At 49.7% G+C, this 24,208-nt stretch overlaps 1 protein-coding gene across 1 annotated transcript in view; it reads right to left on the reverse strand.

The window, feature by feature from the left end:
- Positions 1-1,151: 1,151 nt before the first annotated feature.
- Positions 1,152-24,208, reverse strand: part of L3mbtl1 (L3MBTL histone methyl-lysine binding protein 1) — a 30,960-nt gene continuing 7,903 nt past the window's right edge. The window contains exons 9-23 of the mRNA XM_028769683.1: positions 17,451-17,539; positions 16,862-16,966; positions 16,008-16,143; positions 15,579-15,670; positions 13,232-13,383; positions 12,758-12,834; positions 11,963-12,048; positions 11,686-11,796; positions 11,147-11,261; positions 10,693-10,792; positions 10,335-10,532; positions 10,178-10,227; positions 7,683-7,840; positions 7,023-7,085; positions 1,152-3,874 (exon numbers count right to left, since the gene is read on the reverse strand). Of these exons, the coding sequence (XP_028625516.1) occupies positions 3,740-3,874; positions 7,023-7,085; positions 7,683-7,840; positions 10,178-10,227; positions 10,335-10,532; positions 10,693-10,792; positions 11,147-11,261; positions 11,686-11,796; positions 11,963-12,048; positions 12,758-12,834; positions 13,232-13,383; positions 15,579-15,670; positions 16,008-16,143; positions 16,862-16,966; positions 17,451-17,539 (1,667 nt within the window). The 3' untranslated portion in view covers positions 1,152-3,739. The remainder of the gene's footprint in view (positions 3,875-7,022; positions 7,086-7,682; positions 7,841-10,177; positions 10,228-10,334; positions 10,533-10,692; positions 10,793-11,146; positions 11,262-11,685; positions 11,797-11,962; positions 12,049-12,757; positions 12,835-13,231; positions 13,384-15,578; positions 15,671-16,007; positions 16,144-16,861; positions 16,967-17,450; positions 17,540-24,208) is intronic.

A 24,208-nucleotide genomic window follows, 5' to 3' on the forward strand; every position in this document is an offset into this window, starting at 1 on the left:
AAAATCTGGCCCTACAGCACACTGCCTGGCCTTGGCAACTTTCTGGAACCTTGGAGTAAGTTTCCATGACCCCACCACACTCATACCTCTTCTGCTTGCAAAACTAGTGCCAAGTTCCCCTGTCAGTCTGGCTCACTTTACCACAGCCTCTGTGTACCTCAGTGGCCTACTGTGAGGACACGTTCCTAGGCAGGTGTTTCTAAACAGGAAATCCCTTCTGCAGTCTCAATTTGGCTTTCTCCTTTCAATACATGTGCATTTTTATAAACCGGAGCCTTTAAAGTATAAAATTCAGATTCTTTTTTTTTTCACTTTTTTTTTATTTTTATTTTTTTTTATTGGATGATTTATTTACATTTCCTATGTTGTCCCCTTACCCCATCCCCCACCACCCCCTCGGAACCCCCAATCCCCTCGCCCCTCCTCCTTCTTCTCTGTGGATGTAACCTCTATCTACCCCCCCCACTCCCCCCGACCCCACCCTCAAAATTCCCACCCCCTGGGGCATCCAGCCTTCATGAGGTCAAGGTTCTCTTCTTCCACCTATGCCCAGCAGGGCCCTCCACTTTTACATATTCAGCTGAAGCCCTGGATCCCCCCCCTAAGTGCTCCCAGGCTGGTGGTTTAGACCCTGGGAGCTGTGGTTGGTTGGTATTGTTGCTCTCCTCATGGTGCCGCAAACCCTTTCAGCTCCTTCAGTCTTCACTCTAACTCCTCTATTGAGAACCCCATGATCAGTTCAATGGCTAGTTGTGAGCATCTGCCTCTGAATATGTCTGACTCTTGAAGGCCTAAAATTCAGATTCTTTAGGGGAGTGGTCCTCCCTTTCTAATGCTGTGACACAACAGAGTTCCTCACGTTGTGGTGATTCCCAGCCTTAACATTACTTTCGTTGCTACTTCGTAACTAATTTTGCCACTGTCATGAATCATAATGTAGACATGTCTATGTTTTCCAGTGGTCTTAGGCTACCCCTGTGAAAGGGTTGTTCTACCTACAAAGGGGTTGCAACCCACAGGTTGAGAACCACTGCTCTAAGCCTTCTACCTAGGAGCAGAGGGAAGGAATTAGTCTCCTCAGACACGGTAGCACTGCTGTTCACCCGTGTGTTCTGGGGATTTCACCACAAAAAGAGAAACAGATTCCAGCTGCAGACCAGTCAACCATTTATTTATTTATGTTGTTTTCAATACACAGACAAGCCATACTATATTTTGTTTGTAACGTTTCTTCTTTCAAGAGTCAGTCACTTTAGTTTAAACCAGAGGGTTCTCTTTAAGACTGTACGCTCGAGAGCATACACACACAGACAGACAGACAGACAGACACAGAGAGAGAACACACACACAGACACACAGAGCAAGTAAAAAATAAGTGTAACCCCATCATAGTGCGTATGAATGAAGGTGCAAACAGGTTTCATTTTCAGACTCTGGGACCATCATCTCTGCCTCAGAAAATAAACAAAGTTCATCTCTGTCCTAGGCCAGGGCTGGGCAGAGGTTGGACAAGTCTATTGGGGACAAAGTATACGTAGTTCCTGTTGCTGGAGTCCAGGGTCCAAGTGCCAGAAACAGTCACCCACTGCCTGCACTCCCAGGTTAAGGTGCAATGGTCTTATCTGGGGACCCAGTGGGGTGGATGGGTTGGGGGATGGTTGGAAGGTAGGTTTCTTTTGACTTTTAAGATTTGGTTTCTGATATTAGTGCAGAAGGGGTGTGGCCTAGAGCTGGGAGGCTGCGAGTCTTCTTTTCCAAGGCCGTCTGGTCTTTTCCACAGGCAACCATCACTGAGCAGGGCTGCATGGCAAAGGCTGTGCAGTCCCTCTCCTGGGAACTGTGTGGTCTCACAGCACCAGATAAGAACACAGAACATTTGCTGCTCTCTCAGACTAGTCAGTGTGTGGCAGGGCGGGCTAAAGGCCAGGAGGTGGCAATTTCCAGTGCAACCCAGACAACTGAGAGAGATTGGCACCTCCTTATTTCCAGCAAAGGGGCAGTGATGTCACATCTGTCAACCTAGCCCTCCCTCCTCACTTGGCCAACCTTGCCCAATGTCCTCCCAGAAAGTTACCCCCTGAGGGCTGAAGGGGAAAGGAAATCTGAGCCTTTGGCAGGCTAGCTGGGTGCCACTTGGCTATCCCCCAGAAGCTGTCTGGCCTAGGGAGGGGAGGTCCCCAAAGCACTGAAACAGGAAATCAATAGGACTTTTGGCTTCCCCTTTCTGAGGAAGTAATAAAGCCTCATAGCTTAACAGTAGCCCTTCATAGTCCCAGGACTGCACCTCACACCTGCACCTGACAGATACTGCTGAGAGACCAACACGTGTGTGCGCACGCATGCGCGCGAGACACACACACACACACACACAGAGATAGATAGATAGATAGATAGATAGATAGATAGATAGATAGATAGATAGATAGACCACATGACTTATAAGTATACTGGAGAGGGCGACAACCCTGCTCTTCAGCCAGCAGGCCCATCTCAGCACCAGATGAAGTTTGGCACCGGCTCCCATCTACTGGAGGGGTGGCTCCCCCTGGGCTCTGGCACTCCCCACTCAGGCTGGGAGGCGGGCTTGGCAGTAACAGAGTGGAAGATGAACCTCCACTTGGACAGAAAGGTCCAAGTCCCAGAGCCCCAGCAGGAGCCTAGCTGGCAGTGAGAGACTGTTGGAGACTGGCAAGAAGGGCCCAAGAGCTCAGAGACAGGAGAGGGGACCTTTCCAACTCTCTACTGTAAGTGGCCTTCGTCAGACTAGAGAGCAAAATGAGAAATATTTAAGAAACGGAGTGAAGGTGACGTCACAGGGGTTGTGTGCTAGCCAGTACCACACCCTCCTGGCAGGAGGCTGGGCTGGCAGGGGCCTCTCCCTCATGTGTAATATCTTGGCTGAGATTCACAGACACAGATAGAATGAGGCTGCCATCACACTTTCTGGAGCTATACTTGAGGTCGAAGACTCCAATGTGTCTGACGGTCTAGCCTGGACTGCTTGTTAGGCCAGACTTTATCTCTCCCACACCCAACAGAGACAGCATCAGGGAACTTAGGCCCTGATTGTTATGCCATGGGCTCTAACCATCTGCTCACTCCGTACCGCCCACTCCATGCTGAGTGATCCTGCACTGAAAGTGTTCATGAAGGGTGCCTTGGCTCTGCATCTCTGCCTAGAGGCAAAAGGGAAAAGACAGCCAGAGGCTCCTAGTAGGAAGCTCCCATATGTCAGAGACTTAAGCATCTACAGAGGAAGAGCCATGGGGCCTGGGTTGTCCATGGACGGAGAGCAAGGGTACACAGCCAACAGCAGACAGGGAGGCACCTTTCACGTGTAAGCATGTATGCCAAGATCATGGTCATTTCTTAGTAGGAGGAGAAGTGCCAAGGAGGAGAAAGGACATAGAGATGACAAAAGGACATAGGTTCTGCATAGAGGATGCTTATTTTAGGCAGCTCCACCTAACCTCCTAAGTCAGTAACCAAGATGGCTGAAGATGCAGGCTGCCCTAGCCAGGACACCTGCGGTCCTTTCTATCAGTCAGGCCTTAGTCACACCCTCCCTGGGGCAACTGGAGACAAATAACTCCAGGACTGGGGGCTGAGACCTCCTTCCTCAGGCTCCTCTGCTCCAGAACAGTGAGGACAGGAGTGCAGAACTCAAGTTGGGAGAGAAGCACCGTCTGCAGAGGGAACCCAGTAAGGATGGGAGGATTCCCCCCTCCGCCCCAACCAGTCACTTAAAGGCATCGTCAGTGTTTTTGAACATGAGAATGGCGTTATAGATCTTCAAGGCTGGGCCCAGCTTGACACTCATGATCTTCACAATGTCCGCCTGTGTCAGCAAAAGGAAGGCCTCGCCGTCAATCATCTGAGGGGGTGGGAGAGTGAGGAGGGGATCGGAGGAGGGGGGAAAGATATGTGGGGGAGAGGTCAGGCATGGTGGAGGTGAGGTGAAAGGCAGGTGGGGGCGGAGAGGAGGAGAGAAAGGGCACATGGCAGGTGGGGAGGGGAGGAGGAGGGAGGGCAAAGAGAAAGGACAAGGGAGGGAGAAAGGAGAGAAGGAAGACAACAATGGGGCCGGAGAAGGAAAGCAAGAAACCTGGTCCCCGCCATCACACACATAAAGTTTTTCTTTGTCTTTCTGCTGACTAGTCTGTGTCAGTATCTGCTCTGGAAAAAGCGTCCTTGAAGCCCTTATAGACAGTAGCTTCGAGAAACCAGTTGCTGCTGACACAGTTGTGGGGCTTGCTGGCAAACGACAACACGGAGCTCCTTGTTTGAAAGTTAGTAAGAATTTCAAAATAGTGACAGCTGAGCACGAAGCCAACTACCAGGTTCTTCTAAGCACAGGGCCCCAGGATGTCGCTGCACAGGTCACAAGCCAGCCCTGGGAGCCAGCCTGGCTCCTGGTCTAAGCAGCTTCATTCATTAGTCATCAGCTTAAAAAAAAAAACAAAAACAAAACAAAAAAAAAAAAAGCAAAAAAAAAAACGCTGCCTGGACTTATTTCGTAACCTGGGCAACAGCCTCCATACCTACGCCTGTGATCTAGCATTTGTGAAATGCCTGAAGCCAAACCAGAGCAAAGACAAACAAAAACAAAGACAACAGAAACCCCACAGCAGCCCATGGGGACCACCTGTCAAGCTCAGGGTTCCGAATAGCAAGCTGGGCAGACACTGGATCTTGAGGGCTATCGCATGGGGTTTGTTGTTACCTCTGACCTATTCCTGCCCCCAAATCAGAGAGACGCAGAATACGTGAATGTAAACAAGCCTTTGGATCTGATTCTAGTTTTAATTTTTTCTATTAAAGTTATTTATTTTGTGTATGCATGAGTGTGGGTGTTAGTGCTCGATGTGTACATGTTACTACATGCATGTGGGGGCCAAGAGGCAATTTCCGGGAGTCGGCGCTCTCCCTCCATCGTGGGAGTCTCAGGGATCAAACTCAGGTCTTCAAGCTTGGTGCCAAGCAGCACCTTTACCTGCTTATTAGCCAACTTGCTGGTTCTGACTCCTAAACATTTAAAAATGTTACAAAGAAAAAAAAGAGAGTACTATTCCAGAATGGGAGATACTGAAGGGCTACAAAACACATCAAATAATTTATGTGGGCCTTAACTTGGCTCAAGAATGACTTTTTAAAATGTTCTGAGGTGACGGAAAATGTGGGGATGGGCAGGGCGTGAACGGTCGGAGGAGCTAGCACTGATTGTTTGCTTACGCAATAACACCATTGTATAAAAAAAGTCACGAGTTGCAGGGGTCAGGGGTGAAGGGGTCAGGGGTGAAATACTGTGATGCCTGTAATTTACTTCAAACAACTTCATCCCCAGACAGATGAAGCAGGTGTGTGAAAGGCTGAAGTGAGGGAGGAGAAAAGCCAGCTGTGGGGAGGGAATGGGGTGAAGAAAGCAGGGGAAGGGGGTTGTTTGAGGCAAAGGACTCAGAAGGGGAAACATTTAAATGTCCATGAACAGGAGAACTGCCATTTGAGCATTAAATAGAGAAAAACCCTGAGTGTATGCAGCATTACACAATGTCCCCCCTCCGGACACTACAGGAGAGACCCACAGAGCACCTGCTGTCTGATCCTGTCCACACAGTTCAAGAACAGGCAAAGCCAATCTACAGTGCTATAAATCCACAGCGCTAAAAAATGAAAAGAAAAATTGACAATCTACAGCGGTTATGTTTTGGGGTAAGGCCTGACCAGAAGGCGCTGAGGCAGAACTTTCTGATATAATGGGGGTGTTCTATCTTAATGATAGTGGACTCAAGTTCACTTGTTTCATAAAACATGTGGCACTGGCTATTCACCTCAGTCATCTGGAGTGGGTGGGTGGATGAGTCGCTACTGAGCAGTGGTAAAGAACAGTCTTAGCATGCAAGAAGAGTGGGGTTAATTCCAAGCACCAAAACCAAACCAAACCAAACCAAACCAAACCAAACCAAACCAAACCAAACCAAACCAAACCAAACCCCAAGGAAATGAAAGTGGGGAAAAAGAAGAGAAAGCCATCCCAGGGAGAAGGAGCTCAGTGCATTTGCTCCATGTTGGTCAGAATGTTCTAGAAATAGGAGTCAGTCTGGACACCCAGAGAGCATAAATAAGATGGGCAGTACAGGGGCAAGACCAGAGACCACACTGTGCTGCTGCAGGGGAATGCTTCTGTTGTTTTGGAAGGAGGCCTTAAACACACTCAAGGGCTCCTTCTAGTTTCAAACTCTACAAATTAAAAGAGTCACAAATAAAGTTCTTTATTTAAGAACAACTGTGCACAAAAAGTCAGACTACCGCTTATAGAGGTCTCCCCCATACTGGACTTTTGGTATAGTGATGGGGTTTCTATTTGATTCTGTAATGTTGCTGGAGAGATGTACACATGTGCCAGGGATAGGATCCTGCCAGATCTATTGCTGTGAAGACTCACTCCTTCTTACTGAAGTTCATAATGACTTGCAAGGCAGCCCTCAGTGCACTTGCTCTACCTCTATCACAAAAACAGGAAGATGTGTGCTCGGAGACAAGATGCTCAAGATGGAGCTAGGATTCCAGCCCAGACTGCTTGTCACACCTGGCATTCTCCCTGTAACTCATGGCTTCACATCTTTCCTAAGCTCTGGGGGTGCTGTAGTGAGTTAGACTCTCTCCAGCAAACACCTACACCTACGCCACTGATATCTGCTTTGGGCTCAGTGGTATGTAGGGGTGTGGCTCAATCGTGGAGTAGCTGCTTAGCCTGGTCCAAGCTGGGTTCTCTCCCCAACATCCCATCTGTGAAATGCTTCAATTCAAACAACCCCGGGCGGAGAGAACGAGAGCAAACAGATTCCTTCCCAACGGGAATCTGAACACAGCACCCCCAAGCTGGACCACAGTCCCTACAAGATTTCTCCCACAGAATTTGGTCAGAGGCCCCTCTCGGGCTCAGATAAGGCTGGTGAGGGTAACAGTTTCTTGCCAGCTCAGTGGCAGTGACTTCATCTCTGTCTCTCGCACGTGTACCTTACCTCATCTTTGAAGAGGCGAGCTTGATCCTCAGAACCCGTCAAGGTCTGAACGAAGCCAAAGACCTTGGAAACCAAGGGAGATATATTGAGCAGGGGATGAGAACTAGGGGAGGGGTTTGAGACTACATGGTCTTGGTGCCCTTAAACTGTGCCAGCAGGTTCTTTCTTATCAGCCCCAGAGGATCCTCAAGTCTTAAGGCACATGAGGGAAGGTCCCTTGTTCCTTAAAGTGTGGCTGACAGAATGCACCCTTTCTATCCACCACAAGGGACCTATTTTGGTCAGCCTTGTTGGGCAGCTCGAGGGACTGTGGCTAGGAGGGATGAACACTGGGTCGGGAGTAGTATGCAGCTCCATCTGAGCAGGCCCTGGCCTGAGATTCCTGCTAAGGTGTGGTTTAGAAGGAGACTTAGGGCAGGAAGAAGAGGAGGAGAAGGAGAAGGAGGAAGAGGAGGAAGATGAGGAGGAAGAGAAGGAGGAGGAGGAGGAAAAAGAGGAGGAGGAAGAAAAGGAGGAGGAAGAGGAAGAGGAGGAGGAAGAGGAGGAGGAGGAAGAGGAGGACAAGGAAAAGGAGGAGGAGAAGGAAAAAGAGCAGGAGGAGGAAGAGGAGGAGGAGGAGGAGGAGGAGGAGAAGGAGGCAGCTGAGGAAAGGTTCTGTACCTCTTCAATGGTCCACTTGGAGACTGTGGAGGCTGAGATGCCCGCCACTCCAGGCAATAGCTTACAGTGTTGCTCCCAGCTCACAGAGAGTGGGCGATCAGCGTGGGCTGGCAAGCTGGACATGAAGAGGGACTGGTGTACCACACTGGGAGGGAGGGCTAGAAGGCAGAAGCAGAGCACGATGGGCAGAAGTAGGGACAGCCCATATCTGTGTCACAGGGGACATGGCCCCTTCTGAAAGCCTGCAGAGTCACGTGGGTGATCTGGTACTTATTCCTGCTGGGCAAATGGATTGCTTGCTCCCAGACTTCAGCACCCACTGTCTAGAGTGATCCCAGCACTCTGAGACTTATGAGGACGCTCTCTTGGAACTGTTGGTCTCAAGTAGTCTCCAGTGTCCAAGCAAGTTCATCCCCTACATCAGAGATGAGTTCTGTGTGTCCTTTCTGAAGTCCTTTTGAACTCTGATCAGTTCTCTTAGCCTAGGGTGATTCTTGCCCTAGAGAATGAGTTATCAGCTCTCCAACCCTGGGCTGCCTAGCACTTGCTTACTGATCTGCTCAGGAAGCCCTGGCTCTATGGGTCAGGTGACTGACGGATGCTACTCTGCTTGGCTTCCTCCTTAACAGGCCTGTCGCTCGTCCCTTGGACTTTACGTGATTCCTTGGCTGATCACCTGACCCCATCCTCTCCAGCAGGTCCAGGGACCTCAGGCAGCTTGGCTATTTTCCTGCACGCTTTACTGTGCTTTGGTCCAGAGTTCACGGTAACTGTTCTTTTTTAGTGCTTGCTACTAATTCTGGGTGCAGAATGCCACACTTCTGATGCCATATTCTCTATGGCAGCCCCTGCCTGCTATAGACCGTCCCTCTCCACCTCGCTCCCTAAGCCTCAGCCTCTTGGCTCCTTGTATCTCTACCCCAGGTCTTTAGGATTCGACTATGGCCTGCCTGTCATTCCCTCCAGTCTTTGGATCTCAGCCTGTGCACTGCTCACCTAAGCAGCACTGTGGGGCTGTGCCCTGGGACTGATGGCCAGCTCCCGCTACAACCCGATGGCTATGTCTCCCTTACTCGCCATAACTTAGGTTCTCTCCCATGCAAACCCCTTTTGATGCCCTGGGTCCAATCTTAGTCCTCAGAGCAGAGTGAGACTCTCTTAAGCACTTATAGCATTAAAAAAAAACAAAACACCTATCCACACAGAGAAAAGTTTTTTTCACTGAGGTGAAAGACGTGTACCTATATTGAGGTCTGCCATAGATGTGGGAGGAGTCTCCTCTAGAAGGGTTCGCTGTGGCCAGGCTGTCCCTTTTTGGTTAAAGGCCTACTGGTGCAGCAGGGAGCCCTCTATGGAGGTGAGACACCTAGGCTCTGTCCTTGAGATGCCTCAGTGGCTCAGGTGAGTCCTGAGACCTTTCTTCTCCTTTGGGCTACAGCGACAACCATCGGGAAAGACTGATTTCCGAGCTGGCAAGATGGCTTAGCAGATAAAGGTACTTAAAGTACTTGCTGTGTAAACCTGAGAATTTGAATTGGATTCCCCAAACCCATATAAGGGTAGAAAGAGAGAACTGACACTATGAAGTGACCTCTGATCTCCATGTGCACATCATAACATGCGTATACACACACACACACACACACACACACACACACACACACACACACATACACACAAACCAAAGAACTATGCACATTCAGCAATCGGGATGGGCCCTCTAGTGGTTAGAATGTATTCCTGCAGTAGGGAGCTGACCATGCGCACCACGGGCAGGCAGAAAAGGGACCATAGCCTGCCCCTGGGCTAGCCTGTTAAGGAGGGCTGAACACTTTAACCAGACCTCCTTAGCCACACACCACACCACACAGTGAACTCTTATCAACCTCAGAATCTGACTGATGTCACCAGGATCAAGGAATCTGGATACACAATGAGACACCTCAGTCCCTCACAAGGTGAATGACCCCGAGCAAATGATTTCGCCTCTGAAGCTCCCACTGCTCCTTAGTTAGACACAGTGCAGGAGGTCAGAGAGCCAGAGAGGGCGAACAGAAAGCCTGGCTCGGTAAGCAGTGGGCGCTCCATCATTTCAGCCACTGACTCTACAAAGGTAGGATCCAGCCATGCTTTCAAGTGAGGAAAGGGAGGTTCTGAGGTGTCCAGCAACTTGCTGGACACACAACTGACAGCCACAGTCTCTGGAGGATGCCTGGAACCACAGAATCATGGAGCAGGGCCATTGCTCCACCTTGGGGAAATACAGAACTATTTCTAAAGCCTCCTAGCAGGTCTGTAGGGACAGATGGCACTCAAGGCCTCATCCTGTGTTCTTACCACTGCTCTGTGCACCCAAAGACTCAAAGCAGCAGCCTCCTTCCCAGCTCCCCTCTCCCTGGTGCCCTGGTGTCTGATCCCATCCATCTCAGGGCATTCTGTGCACCCACTTGCAAGACCCTGAGCGCGGGGGGTGGGGGTGGGGAACCTGTACTCACCTTGGAGGTCTTCTTCTGGAATCTTGCGATACTTTGGAGGGCGTCCAATCCTGGAGAGAGAGGGACCAGGGCCGCAGCAGGGGATCAGTGGCTGCCTCAAGAAGACAGGAGGCCCCACACCCGTGAAGCCCAGGACCTGACTCCCTGGCCTCCGCACCGGCCTTGATGGCGAGGCTTTTTCCTTGGGGACAAATTAGACGGGTTCTTCTTCCTGGCTGCGGTCTCCGAGTCGGACAGCTCCGCTTTCAGCCGGCTCTGGTTTTTCTCGGCCAGTGGACAGCCAGAGAGGCAGTGGTGAGCTGTGAACTTGCCAGTGACGTGGCCGGAGCCGTCACAGCCAGGAGTGGGGCACTTCCTGGGGAGATGAAGGCTTTACTTGGGTGGACCAAGCGTCTCTACAGAGGCTCCCTAGCCTTGGCCCTGTTCAGGTCCTGATGGGTCTCACTCCAGAGTTGTAAAAGACACTCCCTGAACAATACCTGCTTGCTCTGGGCCTCACCTGTGACTTCACTTACCGGTGGTGAAAGCTATATTTGGAAGTCTTTGTGTGGGGTGGGCTCCTGTGGTTGAGAGGGGGGCATCCCCCAGGGGAGGCAGAGCTGGACTCTCTGGGCCCTGTACAGGCAGAAACAGAAGTTGGCACAGAGTCCTGGAGACAGGGGAGTGGGACAGGGAAGTGACAGTTTCCATGTAGGGGGAGAGTATTCAGAACTAGTTCTTTGGAGACCAGGCCCAGAGCCAAGCTGTGCCGTTCCTGCCATGGAGTATCAGCTATCAGTGGGGAAGGGAGGTTTGGCTCTTGTATACTTTGCTGGGGCCTGTGGGCATGCCTTGGTTTAGTATAGCAGGAAGTCCTGGGGATTGGTTAGGAGGACAGGCATCCCAGGCTCACTGAGGGCACTGGAGCCCTGGCAGGGTTGTCTGAGATTGATGGAATGGGAAAGAGAAGAGTGCCCTAGGGGTACACACGGAGAGGAGGCTCCAGGGGATGTCCTGTCTTGGAGCACCAGCCTGCAGGGTGGATGTCTGGGTGATCGGCATCAATCCAGAAATCATAGTTGTGACTCCAGCCATCAAAGTGGAGCTGAGGAAGAAAAGCCCTTGGGGGTCAGGGATGGCTCTGGGAGGCCAGCTCAGTCAGGAGGTTGGCTGGGCTCAGGGGTTCTCTCCAAGCCTAGGTGAAGACCTTGGAGAGGAAGAATACAGGGGCCACCTACACAGTAACTGCTTTTGGCCATGTATTCTCAGCATGTCACTGGTTAAAATGTCATCATTTCCATCCAGTCCTTATGTAGGACAAGGATGGTTAGACCCATTTTGCAGATGGTAACATTGGGTTGGAGAGGCAAAGGGACCTATCCAAGCCCACAAAAGTGAATCACAGATAAGGAAAGAATGAGATCTGGGGTCTTTAGCTTCCTATCTCGTGCTATGACTTTGATTGATCTCTAGAGTTCCTGTCCCACTGACCTGTCCACCCCGTCCCCAGCCTAGGGTCCCAGAGCCACCTTTATCCGATGGTCCTCCACATCTTCCACGCTGGCTACACGAATCAGTGCTGGGTTCCGGCGGTCTACAGCCTCCAGCTTCATGTTGACGAGGAAGCTGTGAGGGGGTCGCTGTAGGGAGACAAGTTCCGTCAGGTTAAGGCTCAGCTTGGAAGATCTGAGGCTCTGAGAAGAGAGCTACAGGGGAGACTGTGTCTTGGCCAAGGCCCCTTGCTGGCTGACTGACAGGACCACATCTTCCTAAGCTCAGTTTTGGAGAGGGCAAGAGTCAACTCACCACTTTGAAGGCCCAAGTGGGCACAGCTGAGGTCCCAGTTTCTTCTAGATATTTCTCCCAGCAGAAGCTGTCAGGGTCTGGGTAGTCTAGAGAAGAGGGTGAGAACAGTATCTGAGCCAGCCAAGTGACTCAAGGAACTCTCTGTCCCCAGTCAGGATCAAGACCATGGAAGGAAGCCTGGCATGGTAGGGCGCACCGTTAATCCCAGCACTTGGGAGGCAGAGGCAGGTGGATTTCTGTGAGTTCAACCTGGTTTACAAAGTCAGTTCCAGGACAGCCAGGGCTACACAGAAAAACCCTGCCTCAAAAACAACAACAACAAAAACCACCACCAACTGCAACCAAACGAATATAGAAGGGTTGGAGATTCTTGGAGAAGACACTTCTCCCATGTGACCACAGTTAGCTGTTTGCATGGGGCTCTGGGGCAAATGGATCCCGGAGGGAACAAAGCATACAGAACCCCAAAAGCTCAGAGTTATTGGAATCCTAGCTTCCATCACTTACAACCCTACTGCACCTAGTTAGTCCTATCCAAATCTCTCCTATTCTTGGGCCTGTGGCGGTCCTAGGAGGAAGGACATATGTTTTTTGGTTGAGATCCCTACATGCTTGAGGTAGTCATATAACTTTCTTCTCCAAAACCCCAAAAAGTCAAGGCTCCAGGCCTTATTTGTTCCCTACTCTGATCCTACAGGGCCTGCAAACAAGGTACAGGGAACGAGTCTAACGTGTTAATAGACAAGGAGGGAGAACCAGGCCTGGGAAGGACGCATGCCCGGGCAGCAGCCTCACCTTGTGGAGGCGTCAGGGGCTTTCCTTGCTTCTGGCACCAGCCTACTGGGTGGATGTAGGGGCTGCTGGGATCACACCTGAAACCCAAGAGTATATCATTGTCTCAGGACAAATGAGGAGGGCTGAGCCTGGTGTCCTCACAGCATGGTACTGGGGACTTCTGCATCCTTGGTGTGAGAGAGAGATGGAGGACTAACACAGGGTCAGAACACTACCACATTAACTGAAAACTCTAGCACACCATAATAGGTAGTGGAGGTCTATGAAGGGATGTGTGTGCATCTGAACCAAGGTATTTTCTGATAAAATGGGAAAAACTGAGCCATATATCCCATGACACTCAGATACACGGGACAGCTCACTACCCACCCCCTTCTCCCAATCTGGAAAAAGATGTAAATATCAGGGGTGGACTAGGTGTCTGAGGTCCTAGAGAAGATGCCCCTGGTGTCTCCTTCCCAGCAGGTCCCATACCAGTAGTCGTAAGTATCGCCCCAGTCATCAAAGTGCACCAGGAAGCGACTGTCCACCACATCTGTCACACTGGCCACACAGACGAGGGAGGGGTTCATGCGGTCCACAGCTTCCAGCTTCATGCCTACCTGGAAGCCCACTGGTGGAGTACTCTAGGAGCAAGAAGAGAGTTGCCACAACCAGGCCAGGCTGGCTGGAGCTATCCCAGAGCCCCTGGCAAACACAGGAGCAGGGTCTCTACAAGAATTGCCTGGGAGAGGGAAATGGACACAAGGGAGAAACAGGTCGGGAATGAGGGTTGCTCTGGGCCGCTCAGGGACTTCCTGTCCTCCAAGGGCAATGATCATCACAAGCTGACTTGTGGGAGAAGGTAAGTGTCTGTCATGATGAATTTACCCAAAAGTTCTGACAGGCTGAGGACAAGTCTCCCCTACCTGAACAAGCCTTGCCATGCTTGCCTGAGGCAGCTGGGGCAGCAGTGGAATGGTTGGGAGGAGCACTGACATGTTCCATCCCTGAAGCGGACAGGGAGTGGGGAGGACACTAGGGGAGTTACCACGACCAGACAAAAGCTTTAGAAAACAGCACCTCCTCGTCTTCCAAGATGTCCAACACAAACATCTTCTCCTTTTAGAAGGGAGTGACATCTGTGGTCCAGGACACAATGCCAGTTAATGGCAGGGCCAGAATTCAAACAGTTTGACTTAAAAAAAAAATCTGCACTTTCTGTCACGATAGGAGGTGGGATCCTATTAATCACCTGTTACTTCCAACTATAGTCTTTGGGACTGGACTGGAATGGGAGAGCAACTGTCCTTGTGAACAGCATAGTGGAGTCCCTGGCCTATATGGTCATCTGAGGGCCACTCTACCCCTAAGCTGCAGGTCCAGCCCCCAGTATGGAAGTATTCTCAGTGGGGGCTCCCTCTCTCTCAGACCCTTTGTTTAGGATCATGTGATGAGTAACTGCTGACAAGCTACCTGCCACCTGCCTCTGACCAGGTTAAAAGCAGGAGGTGAGCTAGCGGAAATGTCAGAGATGAAAGGAAACAGCTGCCATGATAGACTTTGACCGTACACAGTGAGCCGCAGAGCAAACCAAAGGAAGGATAGCTGAGCAGAGTCAAGTCAGTGTCCAGGCCCTGGAGCCAGCAAGGGCCCTGTATGTACAGGGAAGAATTCTGCAGCAGAGAATGCTATGGCTTAGGCGTGTCTCCTAAAGGGTCCTGGGCCGGAAGGGGACTGGAGGACCCTGACTGGTCACTGAGAGAAGCAAGCTGGAGAGACGGCCTGGTGATTAGGAGTGCTTGCTGCTCCATCATAAGGCCTGGAGTTCAGATTCCAGCACTCATGATCTGCAAATGTTTGTAACTTCAGCTCCAGGTTCCAATGCTCTCTTCTGGGGTGTGCAGCACATAGGCACTGGCATATGCACAGATAACACACACAGACACACATACACACACACACACACACACACACACACACACACACACAAATAAAATACATCACAAAAGAAAAATTAAAGCTTGATCCGGGCAGTGGAGATACACACCTTTAATTCCAGCACTTGGGAGGCAGAAGCAGTTGGATCTCTGAGTTCAAGGCTAGCCTGGTCTACAGAGGGAGTTTTCCAGGACAGCCAGGGTTACATACACAGAGAAACCCTGTCTCAAAACAAACAAACAAACAAACCCAAACAAAACAAAAACCCAAAAGAAGAAAAAGAAAGTGAAGGAAGTTAGGAAGAGAAAGGAGGAAGAAGGAAAGCAAGCAAGCTTATGCTTCCACACCTCTGACCCCTGCGATCTCTTCCATACACGTCTCCAACAGTGTGGGGTCAGCTGCCATGGAGCTGCCTCAGAGGCTCAACAGAAAGGGCTACCTAATCATAGACTTTCCTCTTCTGAAGCTATAGGACAAAGCAAGGCTCATTTCTTTCTGTATTATTTTGTTATAGCAACACAAAATGGAAGAGGGCTGGTGAGATGACTCAGGGGGTGGAGGCACCTGCCTTCAAGCCACACAATCTGAGTCTGAATCCCTGGATCCACACATGGAAGCAGAAAACCCACTCCCACAAGCTGTCTTCTGACCTCTAGGTGCGCTATGCAGCAAGGTGCATCCCACACGCGAAATACAATTTTTAAAAAAGGTAATTAAAAAAAACCAAACAAACAGATGAAGACAAGATGAAGGAGGGAGTGGGTGGGGGGATGTAACCAGCATCCCCCATTTCGGGTTTGGTCTTTCTGTGGACATGCCTCTTGAACCAGCAGAGATCAGACACAGCTGAGTTCCACTCCTTTGGCCTCAGGGATGATGCCACTTTTACTCAGATACTCACATGGCTCTGGCTTACAAACAGATGCTTGGGGGCGGCCTGAGCTTTTGTGCTGCGCAGGTACTGGCTCCAGCTGAAGTCCTCTTCCTTGTAACCTGGGCCCCTCGAGGGGGAAGGAACAGAGTACCTTGCAGAGGCTTGGGCCATGGTGAGGGCCCAAATAATGAAGTAGAAACAGGCAGGTCTGAGGTCCCCAAACCCCTCAGGGACCCTATGCTAAAGGAAGACAGAAAACACTCGAAGAGTTTTGAAAAGCCTCAGAGGGGAGCTGTATCGGAATGGGATGGAGAGACTGCCTTGCACATTTAGGATAAAAACAAATATAAATAAAACAACAACAAAAAACCAAGGAGGTTGCAGGGTGACCCGAAAGGAGGAAGAGATGAGTCTGGGACTCACTGCCTTCCAGGGACCAACCCAGAGAGATCTTACCTTTGGGAAGCTGCAGCTTGTGTCCAGTCTTCTCAAACCAGCCAGCGGGATGAATGTCAGGGGAGTTGGCATTGACCCAGAAGTCGTGGCACTCGGAATAACCATCAAAGTGCAGGCGCAGGCGGTAGCCACACACCTGGCCCGTGAAAAAGAATCAGAGGCAGGTCAATGCCAGCAGGCGCCTCGCTCTGCCTCCTTCACCTTTCCCGGTCTAGCCTGCAGTCTCAGGGATCCAGTGCTAGCAGGTTCGCTGAGTCCCCTGCCTCCCTAAACCTTAGACCGGATATGGAAAGGACTTTAGCTCGCTCTGTGCCTCTGGGGTCTCTCTTTCTGCCACCTCCTCTCACTGGACCCTCTCAATGCACCCCGCTATGTTCATACTCTGTCTCGTGCCCCAGGATCCACTCTGCTGCATCTGCTTGGGACTTCCTGCTCTAGCACAGAATGGTGGCAGGTAGGCCTTCCTACACCTTTCCTAATCCTCGGGGCCAAATGAAATATGTCTTCATCTGCAAGCCCACGGTGTGTCAAGGCCACGCCCATCTCACAGATTCCCTCCCTAGAGGACAGGGCCTTATTCGATCTGAGACAGCATCTGTACCTTTTGTATCTTTGATGTGCCCCACCCCACCTCCAGCATACACAACTTAAATACTATTCACTAACAGTGGTGTCCCATGGCTTCTTACCTACTCTCCAGTATTTACTTTTCGATTTCCCTGTATTCCAATGGACGCCCCTGGATGTCTGGGCTTCCTGAGGCAGGGCAGTGCCTCCCTTCCATCCCCCCAGCCCCCACCTACCAAGGCTCCATCATGCTACACTGAAACATTGGGAGGGTATTTCCAGCTCACCTCAGCCACAGTGAGGATGAAGTACATAGATGGGTGTTGGGGGTCAATGCCTTCCAGTTTCATGCCCAGTTTGAAGCCATTCTTGTTATGGGTGACGGCCTGGGACTGTCAACGCACAGAGTGGAGAGGACCCAGCTGCCACTCAGCCTTATCAACTTGCCTAGTGGGCTTGGGGTGAAGGAGCTGTCTTTAGGCCCCATCTGCCTTGCTGATCTCAAAGGGTGACTTATTGGGGGCTCTGCCTATAGGGGTCACTAGAGGACGAGAGAGCTGCAGGACTATTCTGAAGGGCTGGGTCAGGGCTAGACTTAACCGGTTCTCTCAGCTGCCTCACGGTGAGGTCAATGCTGAACTGGGTCAAAAGTCCTAAAATCCACAAGTCAGGTGGTGAGGGGTGAGCTTAGAGGCCACCTCTCTATTTCTTCTTATCTAGAAAGTTCTTTACAGTGCACCCTTCTCAACTCTGGACTTCTTCATTCTGTTAGTGCATCAAGGATTGTCTGGTAGAAAACACCAGAAGGCTTGCTCTTAGTGGTAAGTCCCTGGACTGAGAGGATAAACTCTGCTTGGGCCGACACTCCTGACTCACGTCCTGGAAGAGGCTAACTGGGGCTGTGACAGCCTTCTGCTCCTCCAGGTAGGACTCCCAGGACCAGCCTTCCTTCTTCTCACTGGACACTGCAGAGACAAGAGAGATGGGTTGGCTCCTGAGGCGTGGGTCATCTTCCTGTTTCTCCTGACTAAGCTCTAGCTTAGCCTCCAAGCAAACCTTTGACTGTCCATGTGTACCTCTTGCCCGACTCAGCTAGGACAGTACAGGCACAGGGGGCTCAGACCTGAGGTGAGGTCATAGGATTATTTGTTTCTCCTCCCCCTCTCTCTGCCACCCCACACAAGCCACTGTCAGCAGAAGCCCCTCGGATTATGCAACAAGGAAGGTCACAAAGACTCAGCCAGTCTGTCCTTAGAAATGTACAGGGTAGGATTAGCGATGACCTGAGCCAGGGGACTTAATGACAGTGCTACCCAAGCTCATAAAGGGAAGAGGGGGAAATACAGAAGCGGGGCGGGGGGGGGGGGTGAACAGAAAGGAAGAAGTGGGGGAGAGAACCCACAGAAACAAGAAACCTTTCTAAATATTGTTCCCCTAAGTACTTAGAGGAACAGACATACAAATGTGGGTGTGAACCTGGCGTACCACAGCATGTGAACCAAAGCCACAGTCTTCCCAGACACGTGCGTGCTGAGGGTGAGCACAGATGTGTGTCGTGAGTAAATGCGTTCATGGACACAAGTGTGTGCAAACATACATGTGGATGTGCACACACAGGCACACACAAATATACATGTATGATTTCCAGAACCTACGGTTCAGGTCCTGTTCATACCCCAGAGTCTTAAGAGTCCTGGGGGAGGAGAGGTGGGGAGTTTTTCTGCTAGTAGATACCTGGCCTCCACACACAGGGCACTTTAAAGGCTATGATAGCCAGTTAACCAGAAGGTAGGCTGACCACGTCAGCTGAGCTGCCTTTCATTGAAGGACACAGACAACCAGAGGCCCGGCAACACATAAGAATCAGCTTCTATTTGGGGGAGGGGGAAGCTTTAATTTCTTCTGGAAATTGACTCAGCTTTGTGGTGCTACTTGCCTTAAAGGGTTTGTGAGGATGTTGAAATACATGGTCTAGAAGAGGTCCTTATGAAATGCCAACAAGACTAGAATCATGTTACTGATCCTTCCTGGTCTTGCCCAAGACTGACACACTGACCCAGTTCCCCTTGCTCTGGTCCCCTTGGCCTTGGGTCATTCAAGCTTGTGCTGGTTTGCTAGCTCAGGAAGAGGTTTAGTCCTCCGTGGAACTTGTTTGTTCTACAGCTGTCTTAAATTCCTTAGTTAGCCGCACCAAACCTTGAGCTCCCAAAGACCTGACCCCACTGGGCTAAGACAAGTATTTTGTTCATCAACTGATCAATTGAGCTATCAAATTCTCCCAGAGGTTAATGCTAATGCCAAATCTAGTGCACATCTCCTCAGGGCATCCTTTGTCTGGAGTAAGACCCCTACTACGTTCCTCCAGAACATCTGCTCTCTACAGAGCTTCATCTCTCCTCAGTGAGCAGGGGCAAGAAGACACAAGCTCAGAGCTCAGGATGCCAGGCTAATCACACTGGTGCTGTCCCCCGCATCCTCACTGGGATACCACGACACCCTGTCTGATTCTTTATTTTATCCAGACCACCGCTATGACAAAACACTTCACAATACCCAGGCCTTTCTTCCTAGATAACATCCCGTTGGCCTTATCTTCCCGACACAAGCTCAGTCAGTAGCTCAGCACTTGCTAACCTTCTTACCTCGGGCACCTCTGTTGCTCCTAGGTACTTCAGTCCTGAGTTCACTCCCCTCTACCCATCTTCCAATAGAATCAAGCTATAAGATGCCCACACCACGCCACATCCCAGCAGACACTTCTCACAGGCACCATGCTGATCTGTCAGCTCTTACATCATCAGCTTCCTCTCACATCAATTCCTCCCCTGCACCAGTACTGACTTTAAAAAAAAAAAAAAGTGCATGGTGTCTTACACGCATGTCTGCCTGTGCACCATGTGCATGCAGTGCCCATGGAGGCCAGAAGAAGGCGACAGATCACCCTGAAACTGGAGTCACAAAAGGTTGTGAGTCACCATGTGGTTTTCTGGAAAAATGGCTGGTGCTCTTTGGATTTTGTTGTTTGTTTTCAAGACGGGTTTCTCGGTGTAGCTGTCGTGGAACTCAGAGATCTGTCTGCCTCTGCCTCCCAAGTGCTGGGATTAAAGATGTATGTATGGCAGCACTGGCCGGCTTATAACCAGTGTTCTTAATCATTGAGCCATCTCCACAGTCCCCACCAATGCTAACTTGATGCTCTCATTGGCATGTAACAGGTCTTTGGCCTTCGGCCTTTGGTCACACACCATCTTGTTTTATCTTAACTATTCCTTTCACCTGGCAGTGGCGGCACATGCCTTTAATCCCAGCACTTGGGAGGCTACACAGAGAAACCGTCTTGGGAAAAAAAAAAAACCTTATTCCTTTTACCATTTAGCCGAGCCACCTGTGTGTCCTGTCTGCTGCCAGGAACTGGGAGTCCAGAGATGCTTCAGGGATTTCATATACACCATCTCCTTTAGAACTCCCAACGCCCTGGGGTGACAGAAAAGGCTGGTACCCTTTTCATAGATGAGAAAAGAGATCTTGTATGGCATATCAGCCTCAGAAAAGAGGCCTGGCTCCCATATCTCCCTGTAATATCTGGATTCCTTCCGTGGACAAGCCCTGGTTTCTTCCAGTTTCCTGCATCCTTTCCCCCAGTGAACGTTTAGTCTTATCTCCAAACTCAAGTAAGTCCCAAAGCTCCCATCTGTGGTTGCGCAATCTATATGCTATACGCTGTTACCTGGCCAAGAGGCTACATGGGGCTGCCATCCAAGCTGGCTTCCCTGCCAAACCATGTGGGTGTCCACAGTAAAGAAAGAGCCTCTTCTGATTGGTCTACTAAGAAGAGGCGCATTTATATGACTTGTATGAAGGCATCACAGAGGTCATCTGTAAAACAGATGCCCTCCAGCTTCCAGAGATACTTCTGTGCTTGTTCCTGCTTCCTCACATGCCCTTGGAAAGCTCAGCTTGGTCAAAGCTAACCTAGAAATGACTATGCCAAAGCCTGTGGTCCCTTTGGTGCTGTTTATCGCAGACATTGGCACGTCTATCCGTTCATCCACTTGGGAACCTGGCAGTGGTCTGCACGGTCTGTACGTTGCTCTACTCCCCAGAATCCTCCAGTCCGGCTGATTCCAGCTCCTGGGTCTGTCTCCACTGCCCCTCATTAGCCCTGGCTCTGAACCAGTCTAAGATTCTCCTTCTTGTCTTCCTGTTCCAAACTTATTACATTGTAAACTATCTCCAAAGTGAAGACTGTTTTCATTCATTTATTTGTTCACTTTACTTTCCAATATCAGTTCCCCCTTCTTTTCTTAGTCCTTCCCGCTACAGCTCCTCTCCCAGTTCCCCCTTCTTCCCCTCTGAGAAGGGGGAGCCCCTCCCTGGGTATCACCCCTGGCACAGCAAGGACTTTTTTTTTTTTAAGTCCCCAAATATCTTATCTCCACCTAAAGAACAAAACCATACACTTGTCCACAGCCCACAAAGCCTCTGTAAGCTAGCCACTCCTTCCTGCTCACACTGTATGGAGAACCTCTCGCCTTTCTCTCTGTGGCCCTGCATAGGCTGAGTCCTCTGGTTTGAGTATCCTGCACCTAACTTCCTTCCATCTTCCTAACGTTCCTTACCCTCTAAGACCGAGACCCAGCTGCGGCATCTAGGGCTTTACCAGGAGTAGATGCTCAACAGGTGTTTGTTATGCGACTAGAGAAAGGACAGATGGACAGACCGCGTCATGGAATGACTGACTGCATGAGGTAGTTGTCCCATGAAACAGCTTTGTATTTACATATCCCATATGTGATGCCTGTCATATTGTTATAATGATATATAACATATTGTTAAATGATATATCATACATCATACTGTTAGACGATAGCTACTTACCCATCACATCTCTGCAAGCGTGAGCTCCTTGAGGGGGCCTGGTGTCTAGCTCACTCTGAAGCTCAGCTCCTAGCCAGTGCCTGATACACAGTAGACAAGATCTAGAGTGGGCCAATGTTCAAGAGCCATCTAAGGCTACACAGTGAGATGCTGTCTAAAAAAGGGGTGAGGTGGGGAGAAGGGACTAGGTCAGGAGATACTGCCTCATGAACATGCTGCTACTGGGGATATTTTGAAAAGTAATGAAAGCCAGGGAACCATCTTCTCCCCCCCCCACCCAAAAAATTAAGAGTTTGTAGAATTTTGCATCAAACTTTAGATTAGGAACTTGAGTTAAGAAGGTGTTTATATCGCTGAGCATGGCGGCACGTGCCTGTAATCTTAAGCTCTACAGAGGCAAAAGAAAGGCCAGCCAGAGATGCACAGTGAGCTCCAGGCCAGCCTGGGGTTACAGAATGAGAATGTGTTTCAAAAAACAGACGGAAATCAGAAATTGCTTGTAAGCCAGGTGAGTGGCTCCTGCCTATAACTCGGGATTGGCAGAGGTGAGGGAAACTGTGAATCAGAGATTAGCTGGAGCCAAAGGGTGAGACTTCACCTCAAAAGACAAAACCACCTAACTAAACCAGACAGGGTAGTGCATGCCTCAGAAGCTCAGTGGCTGAGTCATTCCTTTGAGGCCAATGGTCGGGAGTGCTGGTGAGCATCTTTAACCCCAGCATCAGGGACACAGAGGCAGATGGAGCTCTGTGGGTTTGAGGCCAGCCTGGTCTATGTAGTAAGATTCAGGCCAGCCAGAGAGAGCTACCTAGTGAGATCTTGTTTCAAAACAAAAGAGAAAAATCATACCCTAAAAAGCCAAGGGGAATTTTGAAAGAAAGGAGTGGGGAAGGAAGAGGAAGAGAAAGCAAGCAAGAAGTAGTCCAGGTCCCTGTAGTTGGTATCCTGACTGGTGTCTTTACTGAACTACACGCAGACTCTCAGCCCCTCCACAATCCCATACGTCACTATAGCATTTTAATATAGAATCAGTTTCTTGCATCCAGTTTATAAGTTTACAAGGCTATGAATAGGCATTTCTTCAAAGAAAATATGTAGATGGTTAATAGACTGCATAAAGAGATGTCCAACATATCGCTCAGTAGTCTTTGGGAACACACATCCAAACAACAGGGAGATACCACTTCACAGCCCACAGGATGGCTAAGAGGGAAAACCAGACACACGGCAGCAAACTCTGAAGACGGGTATAAGCTAGATCCTCGTACATCCTGGGATATAAGATTCCAGCCACTTTGGAAAACTCAAGGTGTGTGCCACCAGTCTCCACCTGTAATTTGTCCAAGAGCCATTATGTGGAAGAAAACTTCACTCCTAGGTACATGCTCAATAAAGCTGAAGCATATATCTACACAAAAACTTGTACAATATTCAGACAAGAGAGCATAACCGTCCAACACAGAAGCAATCTGTCCATCAGGTGATGGACAGATATTACTTAACCCAAGGGCATAAAGTCCCCAAGTGTACTAAATTATGGCTAGATCTTGATACCACCATGCTAAAGAGAATGAGGCCAGACACAAGGGACCACATCTATGATGGTGCAAGCAGAGGCACTGAATGAAATGCCCCAAGCAGGCAAATCTATGTATATAGAAGGTAAACTGCTGGTTATTGGGAGGATAAAGGTGACTTCTGGGGATGGCCACTGATGGGTACGGGGCTTCTTTGGAGGGAAATGTTTAAAAGTCTACTATGGTGATAGTTACATGACTCTGCATACATACTATGCTACAACTGCATATTTCAAGTAGATAGGCAGTAGTCTGTGTGAAGTATAGCTGAATAACGCCATTAAAACCCTATACTTCATAAACATCTATGCCTAAACTGTTAAAATGATGAACTAACTGGGTGTTCAGCACTTGGGACACAAAGGCAGGTGGATCTCTGTGAGTTCCAGGCCAGCCTGGTCTAGAGAGTGAGCTCTAGGACAGCCAGGGTTACATAGACCCTGTCCCAACTATCCTCCCAAAAGATACACTGGATAGAATCAACTGAAGACTTTGTTTTTCTAAAGACATCATTTAAAAAAGAAAAGACAAGGCAAAAAATATCTGTATTTACCTCTGACACGTGACTCATATCTGGAATACATAAAGAGTTAATGGGCGAGAGATGACTGGAGAGATGGTTCAGAGGTTAAGGATGCTCACTGCTCTTCCAGACAATCTGGGTTTGCCTCCCTGCACTTACATGGCAGCTCATAACCATCTGTAACCCCAGTCCCAGGGGATCCAATGCCTTCTCTTAGTCCCTGTGGGCATTCTACACACGTGATGCGCAGACATACATGCAGGCAAACCAACCCACATAAATATGACAAAAACAAATCTTAAAAAAACCAACAACAAAAACAGGCTATAAAAATTAAAAAAAAAAAAACGATTTAATGGTGCTGGATATGGTAGCATATGGGTGTGGAATTCCAGCATTTGGGAAACCGAGGCAAGAAGGCCACCAGTCTCGGGCAGTGACAGAGATTCTGCCATGAAACCCAAAAAGAAAAAACAAAAGCAAATATATCAAAAAATTAATAGTAGAAGATAACTGACCAAATTATATTTGTCTAAAATAAGAGTAAAGTGTCTGGCTGGGCAGTGGTGGCACACGCCTTTAATCCCAGCACTTGAGAGGCAGAGACAGGCGGATTTCTGAGTTCGAGGCCAGACTGGTCTACAGAGTGAGTTCCA

The sequence above is a fragment of the Grammomys surdaster genome, unplaced genomic scaffold, assembly GCF_004785775.1.
Source record: "Grammomys surdaster isolate TR1022 unplaced genomic scaffold, NIH_TR_1.0 193, whole genome shotgun sequence".
Classification (NCBI taxonomy): Eukaryota; Metazoa; Chordata; class Mammalia; order Rodentia; family Muridae; genus Grammomys; species Grammomys surdaster.